Source organism: Sparus aurata, chromosome 1 (assembly GCF_900880675.1).
Source record: "Sparus aurata chromosome 1, fSpaAur1.1, whole genome shotgun sequence".
NCBI lineage: Eukaryota > Metazoa > Chordata > Actinopteri > Spariformes > Sparidae > Sparus > Sparus aurata.
This window is the reverse complement of record NC_044187.1, coordinates 6,656,725-6,676,451: the sequence shown is the minus strand read 5'-3', so window position 1 is coordinate 6,676,451 and position 19,727 is coordinate 6,656,725. Positions and strand designations below refer to the sequence as shown.

The 19,727-nt window shown below is 42.9% G+C and overlaps 1 protein-coding gene across 23 annotated transcripts in view; it reads right to left on the bottom strand.

The window, feature by feature from the left end:
* cacna1ab (calcium channel, voltage-dependent, P/Q type, alpha 1A subunit, b) overlaps window positions 1-19,031 on the bottom strand; it is an 84,598-nt gene extending 65,567 nt beyond the window's left edge. For all 23 annotated transcript variants that reach the window (XM_030414818.1, XM_030414890.1, XM_030414833.1 and 20 more), the window contains exons 1-17: window positions 18,938-19,031; window positions 17,904-18,056; window positions 17,550-17,737; window positions 14,902-15,005; window positions 14,657-14,772; window positions 14,479-14,523; window positions 13,938-14,030; window positions 13,377-13,571; window positions 11,370-11,482; window positions 9,028-9,140; window positions 8,274-8,405; window positions 8,099-8,171; window positions 7,068-7,188; window positions 6,806-6,873; window positions 6,450-6,556; window positions 4,199-4,352; window positions 42-631 (exon numbers count right to left, since the gene is read on the bottom strand). In XM_030414818.1, the coding sequence (XP_030270678.1) occupies window positions 42-631; window positions 4,199-4,352; window positions 6,450-6,556; window positions 6,806-6,873; window positions 7,068-7,188; window positions 8,099-8,171; window positions 8,274-8,405; window positions 9,028-9,140; window positions 11,370-11,482; window positions 13,377-13,571; window positions 13,938-14,030; window positions 14,479-14,523; window positions 14,657-14,772; window positions 14,902-15,005; window positions 17,550-17,737; window positions 17,904-18,030 (2,339 nt within the window). In that variant the 5' untranslated portion in view covers window positions 18,031-18,056; window positions 18,938-19,031. The remainder of the gene's footprint in view (window positions 1-41; window positions 632-4,198; window positions 4,353-6,449; window positions 6,557-6,805; window positions 6,874-7,067; window positions 7,189-8,098; window positions 8,172-8,273; window positions 8,406-9,027; window positions 9,141-11,369; window positions 11,483-13,376; window positions 13,572-13,937; window positions 14,031-14,478; window positions 14,524-14,656; window positions 14,773-14,901; window positions 15,006-17,549; window positions 17,738-17,903; window positions 18,057-18,937) is intronic.
* Window positions 19,032-19,727: the final 696 nt, after the last annotated feature.

Sequence of the window (19,727 nt, the reverse complement as noted above, 5' to 3'; positions counted from 1 at the left end):
AAACATTTCACACAGAGAAAATAAACCCTTCCTTCACTCACTTTCTGGTGCGATGTCCTCGGCTCCTCTCCTGGTTGCCATGGCGATGCCGTCTCGTCTTCCGTCCCTCCCCGTCCACACCTTTCTCCCCCTCTCCCTCCGTCCCCCTGGATCTGTGCCTCCTGCCTTCCTCCCCTTCTTTGCCCGCCCTGCGATGCTGCCTGGACTTCCTGTGTTCGTTGTTCCCCTCCCCGGCCTCGCTGTGGTGGGGGGACACGCTGCGAGCCTCCCGGCCCTCTCTGTTCCTGTGCCTGTGGCCCCGGTGGCTCCGGTGGCCGTGCCTCTCCTCCCCTTGCTGGCTCTCCACGTTGCCCAGAGACGTGCAGCTGAAGCCGTGCTCCATGCGGGTCTCGGCCGGCTGACCCGTCCCTCCGCCGTCTGGTCCGACTGCTTTCTGATGGTGGTGGTGGTGGTGATAGTGGGTGGCTCGGCGGTAGTGGTCGATGTCCTGGCGCCGGTACTCCTGGTCGAGAGGCAGCTCACCTGGCCGGTTCTTGTTGGTGTTGTTGTTGCGGTTGTCCTGCGGGTTGACCACCAACGGCCGATCAAGGTGCGTCTTCATATCACCGCGTCCTTTCCGGGGATAGGACACCTGAGTCGAGGTGATAGGGTAGCAGATGTTGTGAGTGGGCCGCTGCTAAAACATCAGATACATCTTAAAGGATTCGGATGTAAATCAGATGAAGGGAATATTTCTCTACTCACCTCAAGTGTTATCTAGCCATGCATGATATTTTTGGTTTCACTGTCCAGGTTTTGAGATTAAGCAGCAAAGCTTCTGCTGGCACCACAGCTGAATTGAAGTTAATTTAATATGCGGTGTTTAAAGTTTATAAATCTGCCATTTGAATAATTTAACAGCTAAATTAAAGGCAGAATGAGCAGGATTAGTTAGTTGTGGCTTGTAAACAACAACAAGCTTTGCCGCATCGTAGCGTCCTCTTGGATGCATTCTTACAATCTGGCAATCCGGCGCTCACACTGTGCCCGAAGATTGAGGTCCAGAAACATCCCGAACATAAACTCTACAAGTTTATACTTTATTTTCTGCCTTTTCTGGGACGAGCAGAAGAAATTTCAGAGACTAATCAATCTCATAACCTGATCACATAAAACGTACCTGCATGGAAACTGCCATAAATCTGGTCGTGATTTCCGTGAACTGAACGTTTAAAGCTGGATCACAACTGTAACTTTGATCAAGACATAAACTTACGATATCTATGAGAGATCTTCTTTCTTCTTCTTTTGATTGGTGGAAAATGTCAAAACACTATCTATGTATTCAAATAAAGAGCTAAGAGATTGGGCCATGACAGTACATTGTACATCTGGATCCATGTTAACAATTTTTGCTGTAATTCAATTTCTCTTGTCCAGGAGAACCTGTCATTTAATGTCTTATGTTCATAAATCTTTATGAGATCAGACAGATGAGTCTTTTTTTGTTTTGAGTACTGAGAAGTTCATCATATCGCAGGAATATTAAGAAGAAGCACTGATGCAAAATGTGCCACAATATGAAGCCAAAATATTTACATTTAGTTTCAAATGTTCAACTTTAAACTTAAAGAAAGTCAAACTAAAGAAAAGCATTTTGTGAATTTGGTTTTAAAAACCATCTTTCTGTGACAAAAACGATAAAGTTCTTATTTCTTCCTTCACTTTCACACATATGTGTATATGTAAGCTGGGCGGTTACTGTTTTCAAACTCAGCAGAATGCCTGACAGTCGCATTTGCATGATTTTTGTGTTTCAGCAGCAGTTTGCTTCAAAGCTGGCACAAAGGACACAGTTAAGGCCGGCTGTGACCTTCAATCAGGGCAGTTCATACCTTACTTAGATCTCAGTTTACCCAGAATAAACCCCAAAATTTGCAGCACTTGCACAATCCCCCCTCCCACCCCCACCAGGTTCCCTCCCCTGAGCCACAGACGTACACAGATCGGCAAACAGTCCACCATTCTTGGCTCCACGTGAGCAATTTGAAATCCAAATTGTCACGAGTCTCTCAGAACCACAAGATGGCAAACAGATCCAGCTGTGAGTAACACAGTTTGCCGAGCCATATCCAGCCGACTCCTGATCATCCTCTCTTTGGACTTGTTTTTTTATTTTTTGTGAAGCGCGTTACACTTCACCCCCCCGCTCCAGTTTAGAGTCCGCTGCCTTCTTTGGGTACAGCTCTGGATTTCTCTCTGCATGCCCCACTTTAATAATGCATCGCTCCCAAGCACGCAGCTTCAAGCCGTCCCATATAGCAGCGGCTAGCGCAATAACAACACTCTTTCAGCAGGCTTAAAGGGACATTACACCCTGGAATCAAAACATCATGACCCAGAATACACAGTGATTAAAAAGAAAAGCAGGTCAGGCTCTTGTGTTAGTGTTGTGTTGCTGCTGTAGATGACTGCACATCACATACAGACGGAGTGAAAGAGTTACTTAACACCAGGCTGAGAAGTAAACATCCCTGCAGCACTGAGAGAAGTTGGAGGTCAGCTGATGTTAAATAACTCTTTGAAAATGGAGTTATTGTTGTACAAGAACAGAGCAAAGCAGTGGTGACCTGCCAGGCAGCCGGTTTTTAATGTATGAAAAGAGAGAATGAACAATGACTGGTCGACAGGGATGAGGATGTTTCTGTAAAGATCTCAGACAAAGATCGTCACTTTATTTACAGAGGAATGAAAGTGAACTTCATCTCAGGATTTTTGGGGAACCAGCAACTTCCAAACTTTAAGAAAGTCCAACAAAACGTGAGAGTTCAATCATTATTTACTCAACCACATGGTGATGGAGAGTCAGGTTGAATTTCGTAGTCCTTCATTAACACTCTTGGAAGCCAATATCTTCACTGTAGCTGCAAGAGCTCGTTCTTAAATCAATTTGGGATCTCAGAGCTTCTGCTGACTTGGATTACGCAACATGAGCTGAATTATATTGGTTGTTTCTTACATTTGTTGTTTAGGAGAATGCTGCAACACTGTTTTATGTTCACGTGACTTTCCATCAGCGTTTTTTAAATTTGGGGGGGATTTTTTTCCTTTAAAATGTTGCGACAAGTTTGCAATATTTTTGGGGACCTTCAGATCTGTTGGCTCGTGATGTTTGGCTACGTTTTGATGTCGCTTGACACAAATCTACGGAAGCCCTGAGGGACAACTGAGGACATTTATTCTTCATTTTCCAAATCAGATCTCAATGAAAGAGAACTGAGAACTAGTGGATAATCTTTTTAAGTTCCTGTTTTTTTTTCCATGTGTGAAAAACAGGTGATTTTTTTTATTTTCCAGGAGACGAAAAAGTTTCATGTGTTTCACTCTTGGAAGCCAAAATTATCACTGTAGCTGCAAGAGCTTGTCGAGGATTTAAATGGTGTCTTCTTAAATCAATTTGGGATCTCAGAGCTTGTTTCTTACGTTTGTTTAAGTCTCCAGCTACTTCAGCTGTTTAGGAGAATGCTGAAACACTGTTTTGCTGTTCACGTGACTTTCCATCAGCGTTTTTTAAATTTGGGGGGGATTTTTTTCCTTTAAAATGTTGCGACAAGTTTGCAATATTTTTGGGGACCCTTAGATCTGTTGGCTCGTGATGTTTGGCTACGTTTTGATGTCGCTTGACACAAATCTACGGAAGCCCTGAGGGACAACTGAGGACATTTATTCTTCATTTTCCAAATCAGATCTCAATTAATCTTTTTAAGTTCCTGTTTTTTTTTTCTTCATGTGTGAAAAACAGGTGATTTTTTTAATTTCCAGGAGACAAAAAAGTTTCACGTGTTTCAACAGTTTTGGCAGGAAAGAAAAAAATATCTGTGAAGACAATTTTTTCTTCCAGGATAATTTTTTTCCCCATGTGAGAAACCAAACATCCACCAGTTCTGAAGTTACAGAACAGAAGAGAACTTTATTTCCTTTATTTTCCCCCTCACTTGTCCCTCAAGGCTTCCGTACAAATCGCAAGAAATTGGAATATCTGTGAAATCTAATATGAAATGTGTTAATGAGACGAGATCGTGGGTGATAATGTCCCTTTAAGATGTTAAAAATAACCCATGATATCACTTTATCACAACAGATATTCACCATATATATATCAGGAGTAGACTGCATATATATGTGTATATGTGTCTCCTTTAATGGGGGGGATCCTCACCTCATCTCCCTCCCCTCCCACCTTCCAGTCCTCCTGCTCCAGCTCGTTGTAGAGCGCCTCGCGACTCGTCATCAGGTTCTGCCGGCGGATCTCGCTTGTCCTCTGCTCCCACACCGACTTGTTGCCCTTGATGTGGTTCTTCTGCTGCTCCTTACTGTTGGAGGGCGTTGGCGAAGCGGCCATGGGGGGAGATTTAGAGGAAGAGAGGAGATGTTTTAGACATAAATCACTCAAGTAGGGGAAATCATTTTATATGTGAGGACGATATGTTCTGAGAGTGTTGCATTCTGGGTTGTTTTTATTCTTTATGCTGTTCTATCATCGATGTTTAAAGAGCGCTAAAAACAGCGCCACCACTCAACTCTGGTCAACTTTGGTACTGCATGAGAAAAAAAAAATCTCCAGGACAAAAACTATTTTATTTAAGAACTGTACGGGACACCTCCAGCTGCAAACAAGGTCACTTATTCCTCTTTGTGTTATTAATCTTTTGGTGTCTCAAACCATTTCAGAGGTTTTCTTTACGTGCGTGAAGTCATCCAAATGTAGGGCAGGTTCATATGCAGCGAGCCACTAAACATGGAAGCAAACCAGGAGGCGAGACATCGTTTGTTAGTCTCGGTGAGCAATTTTCCTTTAAAAGGATTGGGCGCCATGTTCCGGTCCCTGTCATACAACCCTGATTCCAAAAAAGTTGGGACGCTGTAAACAATATAAAGTGCTTCCATCTCCTTTATACAATCATGTGTTCGACAAAGTGTTGAACCTCAACCCCATGATACCTGTGGAAATATCCAAACAGGTGTTTTTGGAGCATTACACAACGTTCCCAGTCTCTTGTTAGCAAAGTCCCAACTTGTTAGAAACGTCTCGCCGCCATTTATATTCACAATTTTTTAAAATCAATGATGTTTGTGGGGTTAAACATCAAATGAATGTTGTCTTTGGAGCAGCAAATTATCACATCCTTGATTTGTATCTGTCCATAGTCCGCCCTGAAAGCGTCCAGTAAACCCAGTTTAACTCAGAGAGTTTCATGTCGGTTCATCCATCGTGTTTTCCCCGCAGGAAGGAAGTAAAATGAGAAAGAACAGAGTGGATAGAAAGCTTAATTTGATGAATTAAGAAGCAGTCAAGAAGCCAAGAGGAAATTCATCGTCCTCTGAATGTGTTGTAAGGTTTCCAATGCAACACAAACGAGTGTGACAGTGAGAAATGTTCACAAATCCTTCACTGGTCCACAAAAACAAACCGCTTCCAAGCTCTTAACAGAGTTTGCAAGTATGTGACCAAAAAAACAACTGAGTTCTTTATCTCAAAGGCTCTTATAAAAGATCTTATAACTAGAAATCATCCACACACTTGTTCCTGCGAATGATTTACAAGTTGGTGTCAAAATAAAAAATCATACTGTGATTATTTTGACATATATTGTGATTGTGATCAGTCAAATTTAGCTGTAATGTTACGTTTTGCTTTTCATTGTAACTGAAAAAACTATAAAAATGATGATGATGTGATATTTTGTGGGGTTTTATACCAAATAATCATGTTTCCTCACATTAATGAGCACCACAATGCTTCTTTTTTACCTTTAACATTGTTATTTCGCTAATATCTGGATTAATTAACAGGCATTGCTGCAGTAAAAAATACAAAAATCCACCAGTTTCTAATCTGGCAATCAAAGTTCTCGCCAAAAAAAAAAAAAGAAAAAACGCCCGAGGAGTCCGGTGACTTCTAAAGGAGCAGCAGGGTTTTTTTTTTTGTGAGAAATGGTTTTTGATGTGTCCTATTGTCAGCGTTTCTGCTGCCAGGAGCAGATTTTTACAGACTGTCCGCCTCTCGCTCTTCTTCACTTCACAAAGCCCCGAATCTGTTCCTTTCACTCCCAGAACAATCGCTTAATCATGTTTTTAGAGGATGAGAAGCGGGGAGAGTGTGATGGTGGGTGTTTGTGTGTGTGTGTGTGTGTGTGTGTGTGTGTGTGTGTGTGTGTGTGTGTGTGTGCGTCACGTGTACATGATGAACGCCTGCCAATCACAAATGTTGGAAAAGAGAGAGCTGAGAAAGAAACAACGATTTCTCTGTGTGCAGCTTTTATAAAAAGAGCGAAGAAGAAGAGAGACTTTTGTTCAGAAATGTGTGCACGTGGGTACTATTGTGTTCATGCACGCAACATGTGTATATGTATGTTCTATATTGTGCATGTATTTGTGTTGCAGGTGTGCGTTTGTGCGTGTGCACTCACGCGGCGATCGACAGGTTGGCAGCTGACAGCGGGCTGACCTCTGCCACCTCCTTAGCCTTCTGCATTGCTGTCTTCTGATTGGCTGCTTCCTCTTGTTCCTCCTCGTCCTATTGGAGAAGAAGAGAATCATCTCATTGACTTGAATCTACATTTAATTTCCATAAACTGGCAAACATCGCTGATCAGATTCGAAGACATAATCCTTATATATGTTTTACAGATTAAACCAGGACAGAGGTCGACACAAAAGGTCCTTGTTCGTCACCAAACGACCCAGAAGTAAATCTTTCAAAGACTGAAATATATCAGATGAAAAGGCAGGATGTGTTTTTTCCTGCTCTGATGCTGTTCTGTACCTTGGTGAGCTCCTGGGCGTTGGCCAGATTGTCGACAGCGATGGCCAAGAAGACGTTAAGCAGAGTGTCTGTGGTGGCAGAAGTTAAGGAGAGAAAACTGCTGCCAGGAGAATCAGAGAGGACGAAGGAGGAGAGACGATGGAAAGCAAATCATCACTTCATCAATAAAACACTCGTCTGTGTACTTTTGTTTTCAGTATATTTACATATATGCATATTGCACATTTGTATCTGTTTATGTGTGAGCGTGAGGGCAGGATACAGTTGCCAAAGAGTGTGAGGACGATGAAGAAAATGGAGAAGACCATCCCTTTGTCGTTCACTCCTCCCTGGGACTCGATGCCGTCGTACATCACCATGTTCCAGTCCTCTCCGGTCAGGATCTACACCAGAGGACAGGAAGTGGAAGAGAAGAGAGGTCGCCATTTAGAAAAATGGGTTAAGATGGCGTGAATCCATCGACAACCTTTAATTCTTCTGCTCTTTTGAACAACAGGAGGGCGAAACGAGGTGTATTCAGTTGGTCACAATCTGCAAACTCCCCACTAGATGCCACTAAATCCTACATGTTGGTCTTTTAACTGATAATGAGGCCAATCTTTATTTTCTTATTATTTTTAATAAACCCAAGATCAAATATTCAACCCAGATTCCCCCCTAAAAAGTTCGCTCGCTTTGCATATTTATTTACATTTCACAGTTTCACAACTTTCTGGAAAATCGTGGCTGTACACACACACACACACACAAACACACACACACACACACACACATCTGTCCTCTGACTCACTCAGAAACAATACAACAACAACAACAACAGCAACACAAACGGCTCTTTACAGAAAGCTGTCTGCCCGTGTGAGTACAGAGAACACACAAAAAAACATGGAGACCGCAGTCAGAACTGAACAAGTCATCTGACAACCCGATGACATGACAACAATGGGCCTCAGCTGTCCCGATCGTGTACGTGAGTGTGTACGAGCGTGCTTACAGTCCTGTCTGTGAAAAACACACTAACTACACATTTGCAAAAGGGCAGCGTTTACAAAGACACTGTGGAATTTATTCGGCAAAATAAATCATGATGGATTCAAACAAAGAGCGAAGAAAACTGACATAAAACCAAAACTAATGTTTGTTTTGTCCTGGTGCCGAATTAACATGTAAAAGAATGTCAGAGCAGGATTTCTGGACATTAACTCATATATTTTGTTTATGAAAACGGTCAATATGAGCCACATCATAACAATAACACCATATAACAACTTCTAATAAATGTCTCCTTCGTACCTGAAACACTGTCATGATCGCTGCTGCAAAAGTGTCAAAGTTAGTGGGAGGGGTTCCGCCTTCAAAGTTGAATCTGAAGAGTAGAAAATAAAAAAAAAGTTAAACACAATGACCCCCACAAAGACGGAAACAGAATGATGTGAGCTTGGTTTTTAGGTTTCGTGCTGATACTGACTGTCCTCCGAACAGCTGCATCCCCAACAAGGCAAAGACCACGATGAAGAGGAAGAGGAGGAACAGCAAGCTGATGATGGACTTCATGGAGTTCAACAGAGACACCACCAGGTTCCGAAGAGGCGCCCAGTACCTGAGGAGGAGGAAGAGGAGGAGGAAGACTAATTAAAAAAGGGAAAACAGAGGTAACAGAGGTATTTTAGATACGGTACGATTTGTAGTTGGGCCCCGTAAACTTGTGGCCCGTCCTCTCTAACGCCAACGTTAATTAAACGCGCTGCAGAGTCGGGTCACTTCTGGTCGAGGCCGTCTGGGTTCAGCCTGAGAGTCAGAGCTCTAATTAAAAGAAAGTAACTGGAATACTAACTTACAGTCCAGCTCGAACTGTATAGAGAACCGACCCTTAAACCCTGGTGGCCCCAAGAATCTCGCTTCATGATGTCATTAGGTAAAACCACAGAGGGTTAAAGACTCAGTTTTTCAAGTGAGATTTGTTAAATTAGCAGCGTCCTGACGAGCACAGAACAAACGGACCGATGTGCTCCAATCCAATTAAAGTTCTTCTGAAGGGAGCGTTGAAGGAGTGCCCGAGTGTCAGAACCAAGAACTGTTTGGATCCTCCAAAGACTTCCAAATTAAAACACCAAAAACCTTTTTTTCATATCAGCACCACAACCTCAGTGTGTCATCGCGATCCTCGTTATGGTCGTTTCATGCGTCCATACGTGAGATGAGTTTGTGACAGACAGACTTACTTTGTGACTTTGAAGATGCGGAGAAGTCGCAGAGCTCGTAACACGCTGATCCCAAACGACGTGCCCGGTTTGATGGTGGCCCACACCACCTCGAAGATGCTGCCCACGATCACCTGCACACGGCACACAAACAACACCGTCAGCCACTGTGGAGAAGTTTCAGGGTGTTTGACAAAATGTTGTCGGAGAAAACTGGGTGAATCCAGTTGAGAATTGGGTCATAAATCGCTTTGAATCTCTGACAGAATCTCTTGAAGTTAAAACATAAAAATAACTCATTTTAAAAGATCAGAGCCGCGGTTGATCGGACGACAAGCTAACAACAAGTAACCAGATCCTAAACGGACTCGACTTGAGTCCAACTTTATTCAGAGACACTTCAGACTTCCAGTTCTCTTCCACTTTGACAGCAACGACTGCAGGAGACGGTCCTGCAGTGAGTGGAAGAAGTACTCAGAACTTGTACTTGAGTGACAGTCGTAGTACCACAGCGTAGAAATACTCTGTTTCTAGTAAAAGCCATGCATTTAAGTGTTTACTTAAACATGGTGGTGTTTTTTAGCAACTTTATTATCTGCTGTGTAGCCTGTAAATTTCACCTCAGCGATCAATAAAGTTTTATCTTAATCTATAATATTAGATCAGAATTTATTTGTAGATTATATTTTGTATTATCAAACAAAATCTGCCTTGTGACTATAGTATAGTGAGATATATTTCATGGAGTAAATAGTGCCTAAAAACTGTAATTAAGTACAGAACTTAAGTGAAGTAAGTAGGTACAGTAAATGTTAGGGGTGTAAAGATTCACAGATACAAATCGCTAACCGTCCTCAGGCGCCTGCGTAAAGTCGACAAACTAACGGTAATACCATCGATATGACTTAAAGACAGGACTATCTCCCAGTGTCTTAGACCCCGATCAAAGTAAAACTTGATTAAACTAAACAAGCCGGTCATGTTTGTTTCCATTAAATCGAGCTCTCAATAAAGGAATGAATGCGTCTATTGTTTCAAATGCTCTCTAAACTCAGAAAAAAAATAATTCAGAAAATCAGAAAAAAAAACCCCGAAAAACAAACCAAAAAATAAATTACTAAAACATTTTTTTTTCAAGTGAATGCAATACGCTTCCGTATCTCTCAACTCTCGTAAAAGGTTAAAGTTCGATGCGAGATTCTCGCGAGAGTAACGTTAGCGTATCCGAGGGGAAAACCACAAGAACAACAACATGTCCACCAACTCTGACACTGTTCACAACTCACCAGATAATCTGAAATCTAAAGTTTGAAAGAGATTTGGATTTTATTAGAAGGAGGGACATTTGGACAGATGTCTGGCCATATGCAACGTCTGTAGAACAGCTATTTAGTGCAGCGGTAGCATAACAGATCTGAAAACTCACCTGGTGAGACGGCATGGAGAAAACTACGCGGGCGACGCTAACGTTAGTAACATTACAGCTAGCACAAGCAAGAACTCACAAGACAACAACACGGCTGTTAAAGACTTTTTCCAGCCACAACTCGGCGAGGTCCAAAGTAATCACGGCATCTATAGCCCGTTTTATTGTGAAAGACTTACGACCTTACAGTGTGACTGAGAGTGATGGCTCTAGAGACATGGTAAGATAAGCAAAGCCACGTTTATAGAATTGCTTATTTAAATTTATAATGGAAAATGAATGTCTACATTAAACAAATGTTAAGAACTGTGTCAGACTGCATCGCATCGTATCGAATCGCACCAAATCGTTCCGTATTTAAAAAGTATCGTCCCTGAATCGTATCGTAGCTCATGTATCTCGATGCGTATCGATGCGTATCGAATCGTCTTACGAGGAAGAGACGCACACTCGTAGTAAATGTACTCAGTTACTTCCCACCACTGCCTGTATCCATCTCTGAGTTTATAGCTTTTTTATGAGGTGTTTATTCACATTTTCTGATTAATAAACATCAAAATCAATCCGAGAACTAACAGAAAACACTCTGTAGCTGAGTTCACCCTCCGCCAGTTGACTGAACACAGTATTCGTGGCGTCCATGTTCTGCACGTCAGCACGATATGAAGTAACCTGCCTATAAAGCCTCTGTAACTTTGTCAGCATGAACAAATCAATACGCAGTTATTGCACATGTGCTGGTGACAAACGGCTCGCCGAACCCGCTCATTGTTCATTTGTCGCACGGCAACGCGAGCAAAATCTATTTCTCAAAATCCGTTGATTAAATGGAGCGTTGGGTTCGTCATCAAAACCTGATAGTTATGGGCATAATTTGTTTTTTCACTCGGTTACAGTGTGCATGTGTGTGTGTGTGTGTGTGTGTGTGTGCACTCACCACACAGTCGAAGCAGTTGAATGAGGAGTGGAAGTAGGGCTGGATGCCCAGACCGTACATCTTGATCAGCATCTCGGACATGAACAAAGCGAGGAAGATAAACTCTGCATAGACTGCAGAGAGGGAGGGAGGAAGAAGAGGAGGAAAGTCGGGGTTAAATACAGAGAAAGGTGAAAAAATGAAAGAGTGAGGTCGAGGAGATTGCGAGAGAGGAGAGGAAAATCAAAGGAAAAGAAAGAAAAGAGAGTCAGAGAGAGAGAGAGTGAGATGAGTGGAAGTCAATAGTGGTGCGAGCCCGGCAGTGTATGACAGTCTGGTGATGAATGGACTCCATCAGAAGCTACAGCTTCATATGCTAATGACACTGGACACCAGCCAGGGCCAACGAGCCCGAGTGTGTGTGTGTGTGTGTGCATCCTGAATAAAAAATAAATACTACATGAAATACATCACTGAACATCACTGACACAGGTGAGCCGTCACAACTCTTTCGAGTCTCGGCTGCTACAGAGCTCAAGCTGAAGACAACAAGGTCTCATATTAATGTCTCATATCGGAAATGTTTCTTTTGTCAAGCCGACGTCACCAGAATGAAACAAATAAGTGAAAAATAATTCCTTCTTCGTGTAAAAAGAAAAAGGGGGTGATGGATCAGATTCTGGTTATCAGAGAAAAAGAGCAACACGTTTCTGCTATTTAAAGGCGGTAAAGTTGTAAATGCGTTGTTTGCACGTGTGGGCGGAAACAGTCGATCTGAAAGAGTAAAAAGATGATTCAGATTGGGGGTAAGGTGTGTGTGGACGCTGTACAATATACTTTGAATTCAGCTGAATTTAGCACATGGAAAGCACAGTAATTTGTGCCTTCGGTTAAAACAAAACTGTCCCGTCAAAAGTTAGCATCAGAACAGGATGTGATGTCACACGTCTGATGAAAACATTACACAGATATTATGCAGGAAATGCATTGTTGAATTTGTCGCGCTGCTGGCTTTAAAAAGAGTTGGAGCAGATATTCACAGAGACGTGTGTGTGTGTGTTTGAGCACACCTTGGAATAACACTGATTAATATTTGAAATATAAACATCAATATCATCGACGTATAAAGCTTTAAAACTTAAAAACAAACGGTACGCTCTTAAAAACAAACACTATTTCTCAATTTACATTGAAATTGCTGTGATGGTGTGCGACCCAAATTCAACATTTGGTAGTTTTTTATTGAAGGTTTTTATTTCTATTCCTCAAAAAAGGTTTTCTTGTCTTCAATTTCACTTTTCAGGGCGAATTGGGAAGTTATTTCTCTAAAAATTAGTCGCATCAAATTAAGTTATAGTATTAAAAAAGTTGTAGGTTGGAGTTAAAATGAATTACATCTACATATTGCTTCAGTCTCGAGGGGGCTGTGCTCGACTAGTAACAGAACTACGAGCTACAGAACCAAAACTAGAGCAACGATTCCTGGAGAAGTTCCAGTCGTTGATGGTAAAATGAAGACTGCGGGGGTTTTTGTTCTTACACTGTACTACACCAAAGCTTCATGAGGCCTCTTTTATGTTTTCAGGAGTGTCAGAAAACTTTTTTACAGTCGCCTTGTGTCTCTGTGTTTCATTGATTCCTGTGAAGAAATCTAAGTGAAACAGCTTTTTTTCTTACGGGCACGTTGAAGACCCGAACACAAGCTGTGTTGACGGAGCTGTTACTATCTGGTACACAGCTTCATGCTTCATCAGACAAATATACAAAAGAGCTAAGAGAACAATGGTCAAGTGTCAGGAAGACAGAATGGTAGAAAAAGTTTCTAAAATATCAGGAAAACTCTTCAAAATTCAAAATTCATCCCAGTTGATTCCTGCAAGTATAGCGTTCATTTTTCGGGTTATATTTTGAATATAATATGAAATACACACAAAAAACCTCACTTATCAGGGCCGGCAGTTTACTAATAATAGAATAAGGTACGTGTGGATGTGTAATCGTGCACTTTCATGTTGTTAATCTACTCACAGAGGAAGTCAGAGAGCAGCTCCGGCTGGTTGTAGTGCACCGCAGCCACACACATGGTGTTGAGGCCCACCAGGCAGAGCACCGTCCAATAGAACGCCTGCGTCTTCACGATCTTGCGGATGAAGAATCGCATCCGTCGCTCCGTCTTGTTGTAATTGCCGTCCTTACCGTTCTTTATACTGGAGCGGGCGAAACCTGGAGGAGACATGACAGTCCGTCATCGAGTCGGCTGACCCATCACCGCCCGCTCTCCGGGGGACATACGGCTCATCGTTAACCTGAGGTGACACTTTTACACGGCGACCCCACCATCAACTAATCATTTCCGCTCTTTTGTCAGCCGGCAGCAGGAAGTGTCACCTCAACGTTTATCCTTATAAATGGGCCTTGAGTTGTAGAAGTTTCCTTTTTTTTTAGCAAATTCCAGCTTGACGTTACCAAAAGGTTTTATAGTTTGATGCTTCTTACAGCAAATGTCCTCGAATTTAACAAACAAAAGCGCCGCAGTTTGATGAAAACGTTCTATCCTCAAACGTCTCCGTCCCTCTGTTTTTTTCTTACCTACTGCGTCCCCCATGTTGTCCTCTCCCTCTTCAGGGTTCAGCAGCTCCGTCTTGTTGTTCTTGGTTTTGATGGTTGGCCTTCGCCTCGTACCTAGCGTGTGATTCAAAGAAATAAATAAAAATGGATCGTTCCCTTCGTCCGTCTATCTCTCAGATGTTACTGTCTTGTCCTTCCCACGGTCTGTCACTTGTAGGTGTATTGTGCTAAACAACACATTTACACATTTAACCGAGCCATTCTGGAGTTGCTTAGTCACATTGTGTCATGCATAGCGGTTAGCTTAAAGATGCTTTGGCAGTCTACAGTGTCTGGTGTCCTCCTCCTCGAGGAAGGAGCGTCAAAAAACACAAAGCCATGCATCTCGGTAGATTCTTGCAAATATCCTCATGGTACAAGCTGTCACTGTGGATTCTCTATGTAGCTCCGTCTGATGCTGACTGCACGAATGTCATTAGCGTGGTGCATTTTTCCCTGTCTTGCCTACAGTTTGCAATAAACACACACACATAATTAAAGAAGAAAGAAGAAGGTCAGTTACCATCAAAGTTCCCTGTGGCGTCGTCTTCAGCCAAAATCACCTCCTCTGCACAAGATAATAAGACAGGAAGCTGTTAGCACGCCGCAGCAGGATTTTGTTTGGTTTCCTCACATTCAGTATGCCTATGCATGGGAATGGGAGCTGTGTGTGTGTGTGTGAGTGTGTTTGTTGCGCTGACCTGCTTTGCAGATCCACTCCAGGTATCCGTTGAGCTCTCTCTCAATCTGCTGCTGTCGCCTCAGCTTGAGGAACTCGCTCCGGTTCTCCACTCGCTCTCTCTCTTTGGCAAATTCACTGCAGACACATTTGTAGTTTTTTTTTTTGCTATTTCAATTTGCTCTTTTGTGATCAAACGAACACAAAAAATATCATCATGCAAGAATGCCTATTATGGTATTTTATTAGGTAAGAAGAAGACCTTACCCTGAGAGTACACCCAGCACCAGGTTGAGCATGAAGAAGGAGCCGATGATGATGAGCGGGATGTAGTACATCCAGTTCCAGGCACTGCCCTCCACATCATTACTCTGAAGGAGAGAAAAAAAAAACACAGAGATACACAGATGAGTGAGTTATTACTGATAATCTGATATAAAAAAGTCTTTTGGACTTGGAAACAGGCCAAAATAATTAACTTTTAATGCAGCTTCGTTCCTCTTATGGACAGATTCTTGACTGTTTAATATCAAGGTCAACAAACATGCCACAAACAACATTTCAGCCTACTAGCCTTCAACAGAGTCTTGTTTTTATTGCCAGTCATGTCTGTTGACATGTCTAGAATAATAAATAATAAATCAGTGAACTCTAGATATTTTTGTATGTGCTACATTTTGACAGAAAAACATGGTGACGGCACATTATTTCAAGGATTAACTACTCGATTCTCAACTGTGTTTGTTTGGATGAAGTAAAGTCTTGGTGACGGTTAATGCTTGAATTATTTCAACTCTAAATATTCTAAATATTCCCAATACCAACTGGTACTGTGCACCTTCCGACTGAAATCATTTGTAAAAGAAGAATTTGAAGTTATAAAGGTAAAGTTTGGATTGTTTGGAAGTGTTGATCTCAACGCATCAGTATTTGACATCATTAAGTTGGGAATGGGACTCAGAAATCAACTTTCTCACAGAAGTTCTGTGAAGTTAGTTGGAGAATTGCGTCACGAAAACAAGGCAGCGACTAAAAACATTCACTACTCCTGAGAAAAAGCTCCACAGAGCACCTTTAAGTGCAACTCGTCCTTCTAAACGATTTCAAAATATTCTATTTTACAACAGATTTTAGCTGTTGCAGTGAAATCCATGACTATTTGTATTGTTTTCAAGTTGCCGAGTGGTTTTAATTTTTGTGTTCTTGTGCTGCAGGAGAATAGAGGACTGCTTGAGTGTGCGTGGAGTCAGGAGTGACCCATTTCTTTAACTTAACTTGTGTCTTTAAAGCCTGACCTGGATGCAGAGACACTGTGTTTGCACCTGCCGTGTGCTGTGCTACGTTACAGCAACAGCGTCATGGCGAGCAACGACCGGCAACAAAAGCTGACTGACACCGTGTCACCTCCCCTCTTTCGCTAAACAAACCCAGCTGACAAGCAGAGAAATCAGGTTTAGTGGAGGATATCGTGTTTCTGCGACCTGTGTTACGCCTAAATGGAACTATCAGCTGATTATTATCTGCCGCAGGAGCGCTGTGTGCATTTGTTAGGGTTTTATACCGCATGGAACGGCGCGAGCAGCCCGTTCTCTATTAAACTTTCATTGGTTTCCTCCTGACTGCCTGTGTGAGAGTGGAAGTCAGCCTCCATCCATCAGAAAAGATGTTAAATATAGAGCGAGACGGACCAGAATAGAGAGTGGAAGAGAAGGAGGCGGGGAGAGAGAAGGAGAGCGACTCCGAAAGGCAGGAAAAAAAGCATAGATGAGAAGACGGATAAAGGAAGTCGAACTGAGAATGATAAAGCGAGCGGGGGCTGGAAAATGGCTTTTTGGACAAATAAATGGTGTTTTGAATCAAATCTCAAACTACTTTATGCCTCATTTAGCTGAATGAAATTCAAGCCAATCACCAAACTCCAAACCCGCCCACCACTGCCAGTTAAAAAAAAACCCAGTTCAAACCTAATACACATCAGAGAGAAACAGGAAGAACGTCGCTACTTGTGATAACTGTGAGAAGCACAACGAGATGTGTGGATAGCATAACTAACACCAAACGTCTGCAGTGAGTTTGGCCTTGAAGTAGGTAAAAATGTACATACAGACCAACAATACCACTGCATTGAAAAACACAGCCTTCTCATTCATTTCAGTGGCATCTGGCAGCAGTCTAGGTTGGTCAGTTAAATATACGCCAGTGTAAATACATCAAAACATGAAAGGTTAAAGGGTGGATAACCAGTAAACAGCACTCGTGGACTCGGGGGTGTGATCGCTCCACTTGGGTGCGTCCAATGGCAACCAAAATGTTATAAAATGCCCTCAAAACATGTTGAGGTGCCATTTGTTCACTATAAATACATCATGACTTTCTGCCAATGGTGGCCCCCCTGCCCTTTTCATTTATTCTGCCCCCACACCATAAAAATCCTGAGTCCGCCACTGATACATATTGCTAATAGTTGCTAAAGTTGATTCTTTGACTGCTATGGATAAATGTCTGTGGAGGAGAAGGTGAGTGTTTACTTTGAATGACCCTTCTCTCCACGTTCACAAAGAAAAAACATGAATAAAATGTTGCTGTTATCTGTGAGAATCATTGGGCTGTTTGTTTGTTAATGCAGTGCTTGCTGATGATTTTCATGGTCATATTTATGGTAAAGTCAAGGGTGAAGGGCGCTTGCTGCTTTCTATCGCGAACAGGTGACTTTTAGAAAGAGAGCTGCAGGACTGAGTCCTCAAACCAGCAATCGTGTGAGCTCGTCTGGTACTTCTGGTTTGCTCAAGTCAGTCAGTCATTACATTAGCTCAGTAAATATCCCACTCATAAATGTTTTAATATTTCACAAGTCTGAGAAAATGTGTTTGCTAACACCAAATGTTACGTTTGGATCAGTGGACGGGCTAACTCACGAAGTAGAGCATGTCGGTCCATCCCTCCATGGTGATGCACTGGAAGACGGTGAGCACGGCAAACAGGATGTTGTCGAACTGGGTGATGCCGTAGTTCGGTCCGAGCCAGCCGCCTCTACACACCGTGCCGTTAGGACACAACCTGGACGGCAACTCATTGCCACACGGTAATTCATCCACCACATCATCTATGTGAAGATTGAAAGATAATGTTGGATCAGAAAGCAAACATTTCCCCCTATCCAAGAGGCTGGTAGTGAAGTGACTCATTAATATCATGACTAATGGCTGGTTTCATGTTTCAGGGCCACGGTACTCTACGTGATGGGCCTCAATCTAGTGTTTTCTTCTTACATGTGACTTCATCGACGCAGGTAGTGTGGAACTTTCCCATGTAGAACTCCAGGCCGATGATGGCGAACATGAGGATGGCCACGAACAACAGCAGGCCGATCTGCAGCAGGGGGATCATAGCCTTCATAATGGACTTGAGCACCACCTGCAAGCCTGGAGGACACAACGCACAGAAACAATCAGGAGGAGGAGTCAACAGCCCTTTTTAGATAGAAAAGGCGGCACATTTGCTCCAAGGTAAGCGCGGCAATGTGCCGGCCTTTCTTTCTAAAACCGAGGCGTAATATTTCTCCTTTACAACAAGCCGCCTCTGAGGTAGGCGTAAACATGTGACGTGAAGCTCCAAGTTGGGCTGTGAACAATCACTACGAATTTGACTTCAAAATAAGAGCTTTACATTGCACCCCTTTGGAGTTTAGAACAGGGTTCTTAGCGGGGGGCTTTTAATTGAAAAGTAGCGACCGTTCCTAGCTTGCCGACTCAACAACAAGCTAACACAACAAAACAGCTACAGAGACCGAGGAGACGCTAGCATCTCCTGGATCTCAACGGCTGTCCAGTTGCTCATCTTAATGTCCGCGGATGAAATGAAGGACTGACTGCTGTGATCAGCTGTTTCCTGGTTTTAAAACTCCCCGGCTGTGGGTCGCACAACAGTGCAGGTCATCGACACTTCCACCCACCTCACACAGAGGCCGGCACATTGCCGCCTCGTTTTAGCTAGCAGGCGAGGCGGAAATAAGTGTACCCTCAGAGGTCTAAAACCGCAGACCGAGCCGCCAAAAAGACGGGCAAATTGGCGGCTTGGTGCCCTGTCTAAAAACGGCTAATGACGCATCTGAATCGTAGATATAGACTGTGGTTGGTCCTCTCTAGTCATTGAATTCAAATTGTCTAAGTTACTGTAGGTCCTTACTGACTGCAAGTTTGAAGGTCAAACAAATGACCTCTGCTGGTTTGAGATGTAGAAAGTAAAAGCTACTGCATGTACCAGCGCAGTGTGCACATAAAGACAAACACAGCACGGCACTTACTGGGAATCCCAGACACCAGTTTCAGTGGTCGCAGCACTCTGACGGCTCGTAGCGTCCTCAGGTCGAGCTGAGACCCCACCGACGACAAAATACTGCAGAGAGACGGCAAGAGAGAGGGAGAGAAAACAGAGAGCAAGTTTAACAGGCTTTCAAAAACATGCTCGTCACAGCCTGTGTCACTCTCTCTACATGCCATGTCACAGACATCGCCATTACGCACAGACGAATGTGTCCGCATCTGTTTTTCTTTGAAATTTGGAGAGAAAGTACAGGAATGTTAATGTTGTGGACGAAATGTAAAACTCCAATTAAAGCTGTAGGAGGAGTTCCTGCAAATCGCCAAGAATGAGCACTTAATTCAAAATGGCCGACTTTTCTGTAGGTTTAGCTGTGATACGCATGTGTACCCAATTTCATACATGTAGGTGAAAGCAGTCCCAGGGGGCGCTAGTGAGTAGCCATTTTGCCTCGCCCTTGGCTGAAAACCCTCAAATACATACATTTTACAAAACATGTTTACGGCCTCAAAAAACACTGATGTTTGTTAATGTTTTCATCTGTATCTGTTGGTTGGTTGGTCAGCAGGACTGCATGTAAACTACTGAACGGATTTCTGCAACAGAACTTTGATGGAGGATGGGTCACGGCCCAGAACAGACCCCATAACTTTTGGTTGAAAAAGGGTCAGATCCAGGATTGTTTTCTCTTCTAGACATTGTTGTTAATGAGAGGTATGCGGGTGGTCAAAACCTCCAGACAAAGTGAGAAAATGGCCGTTGATAGGAGATTG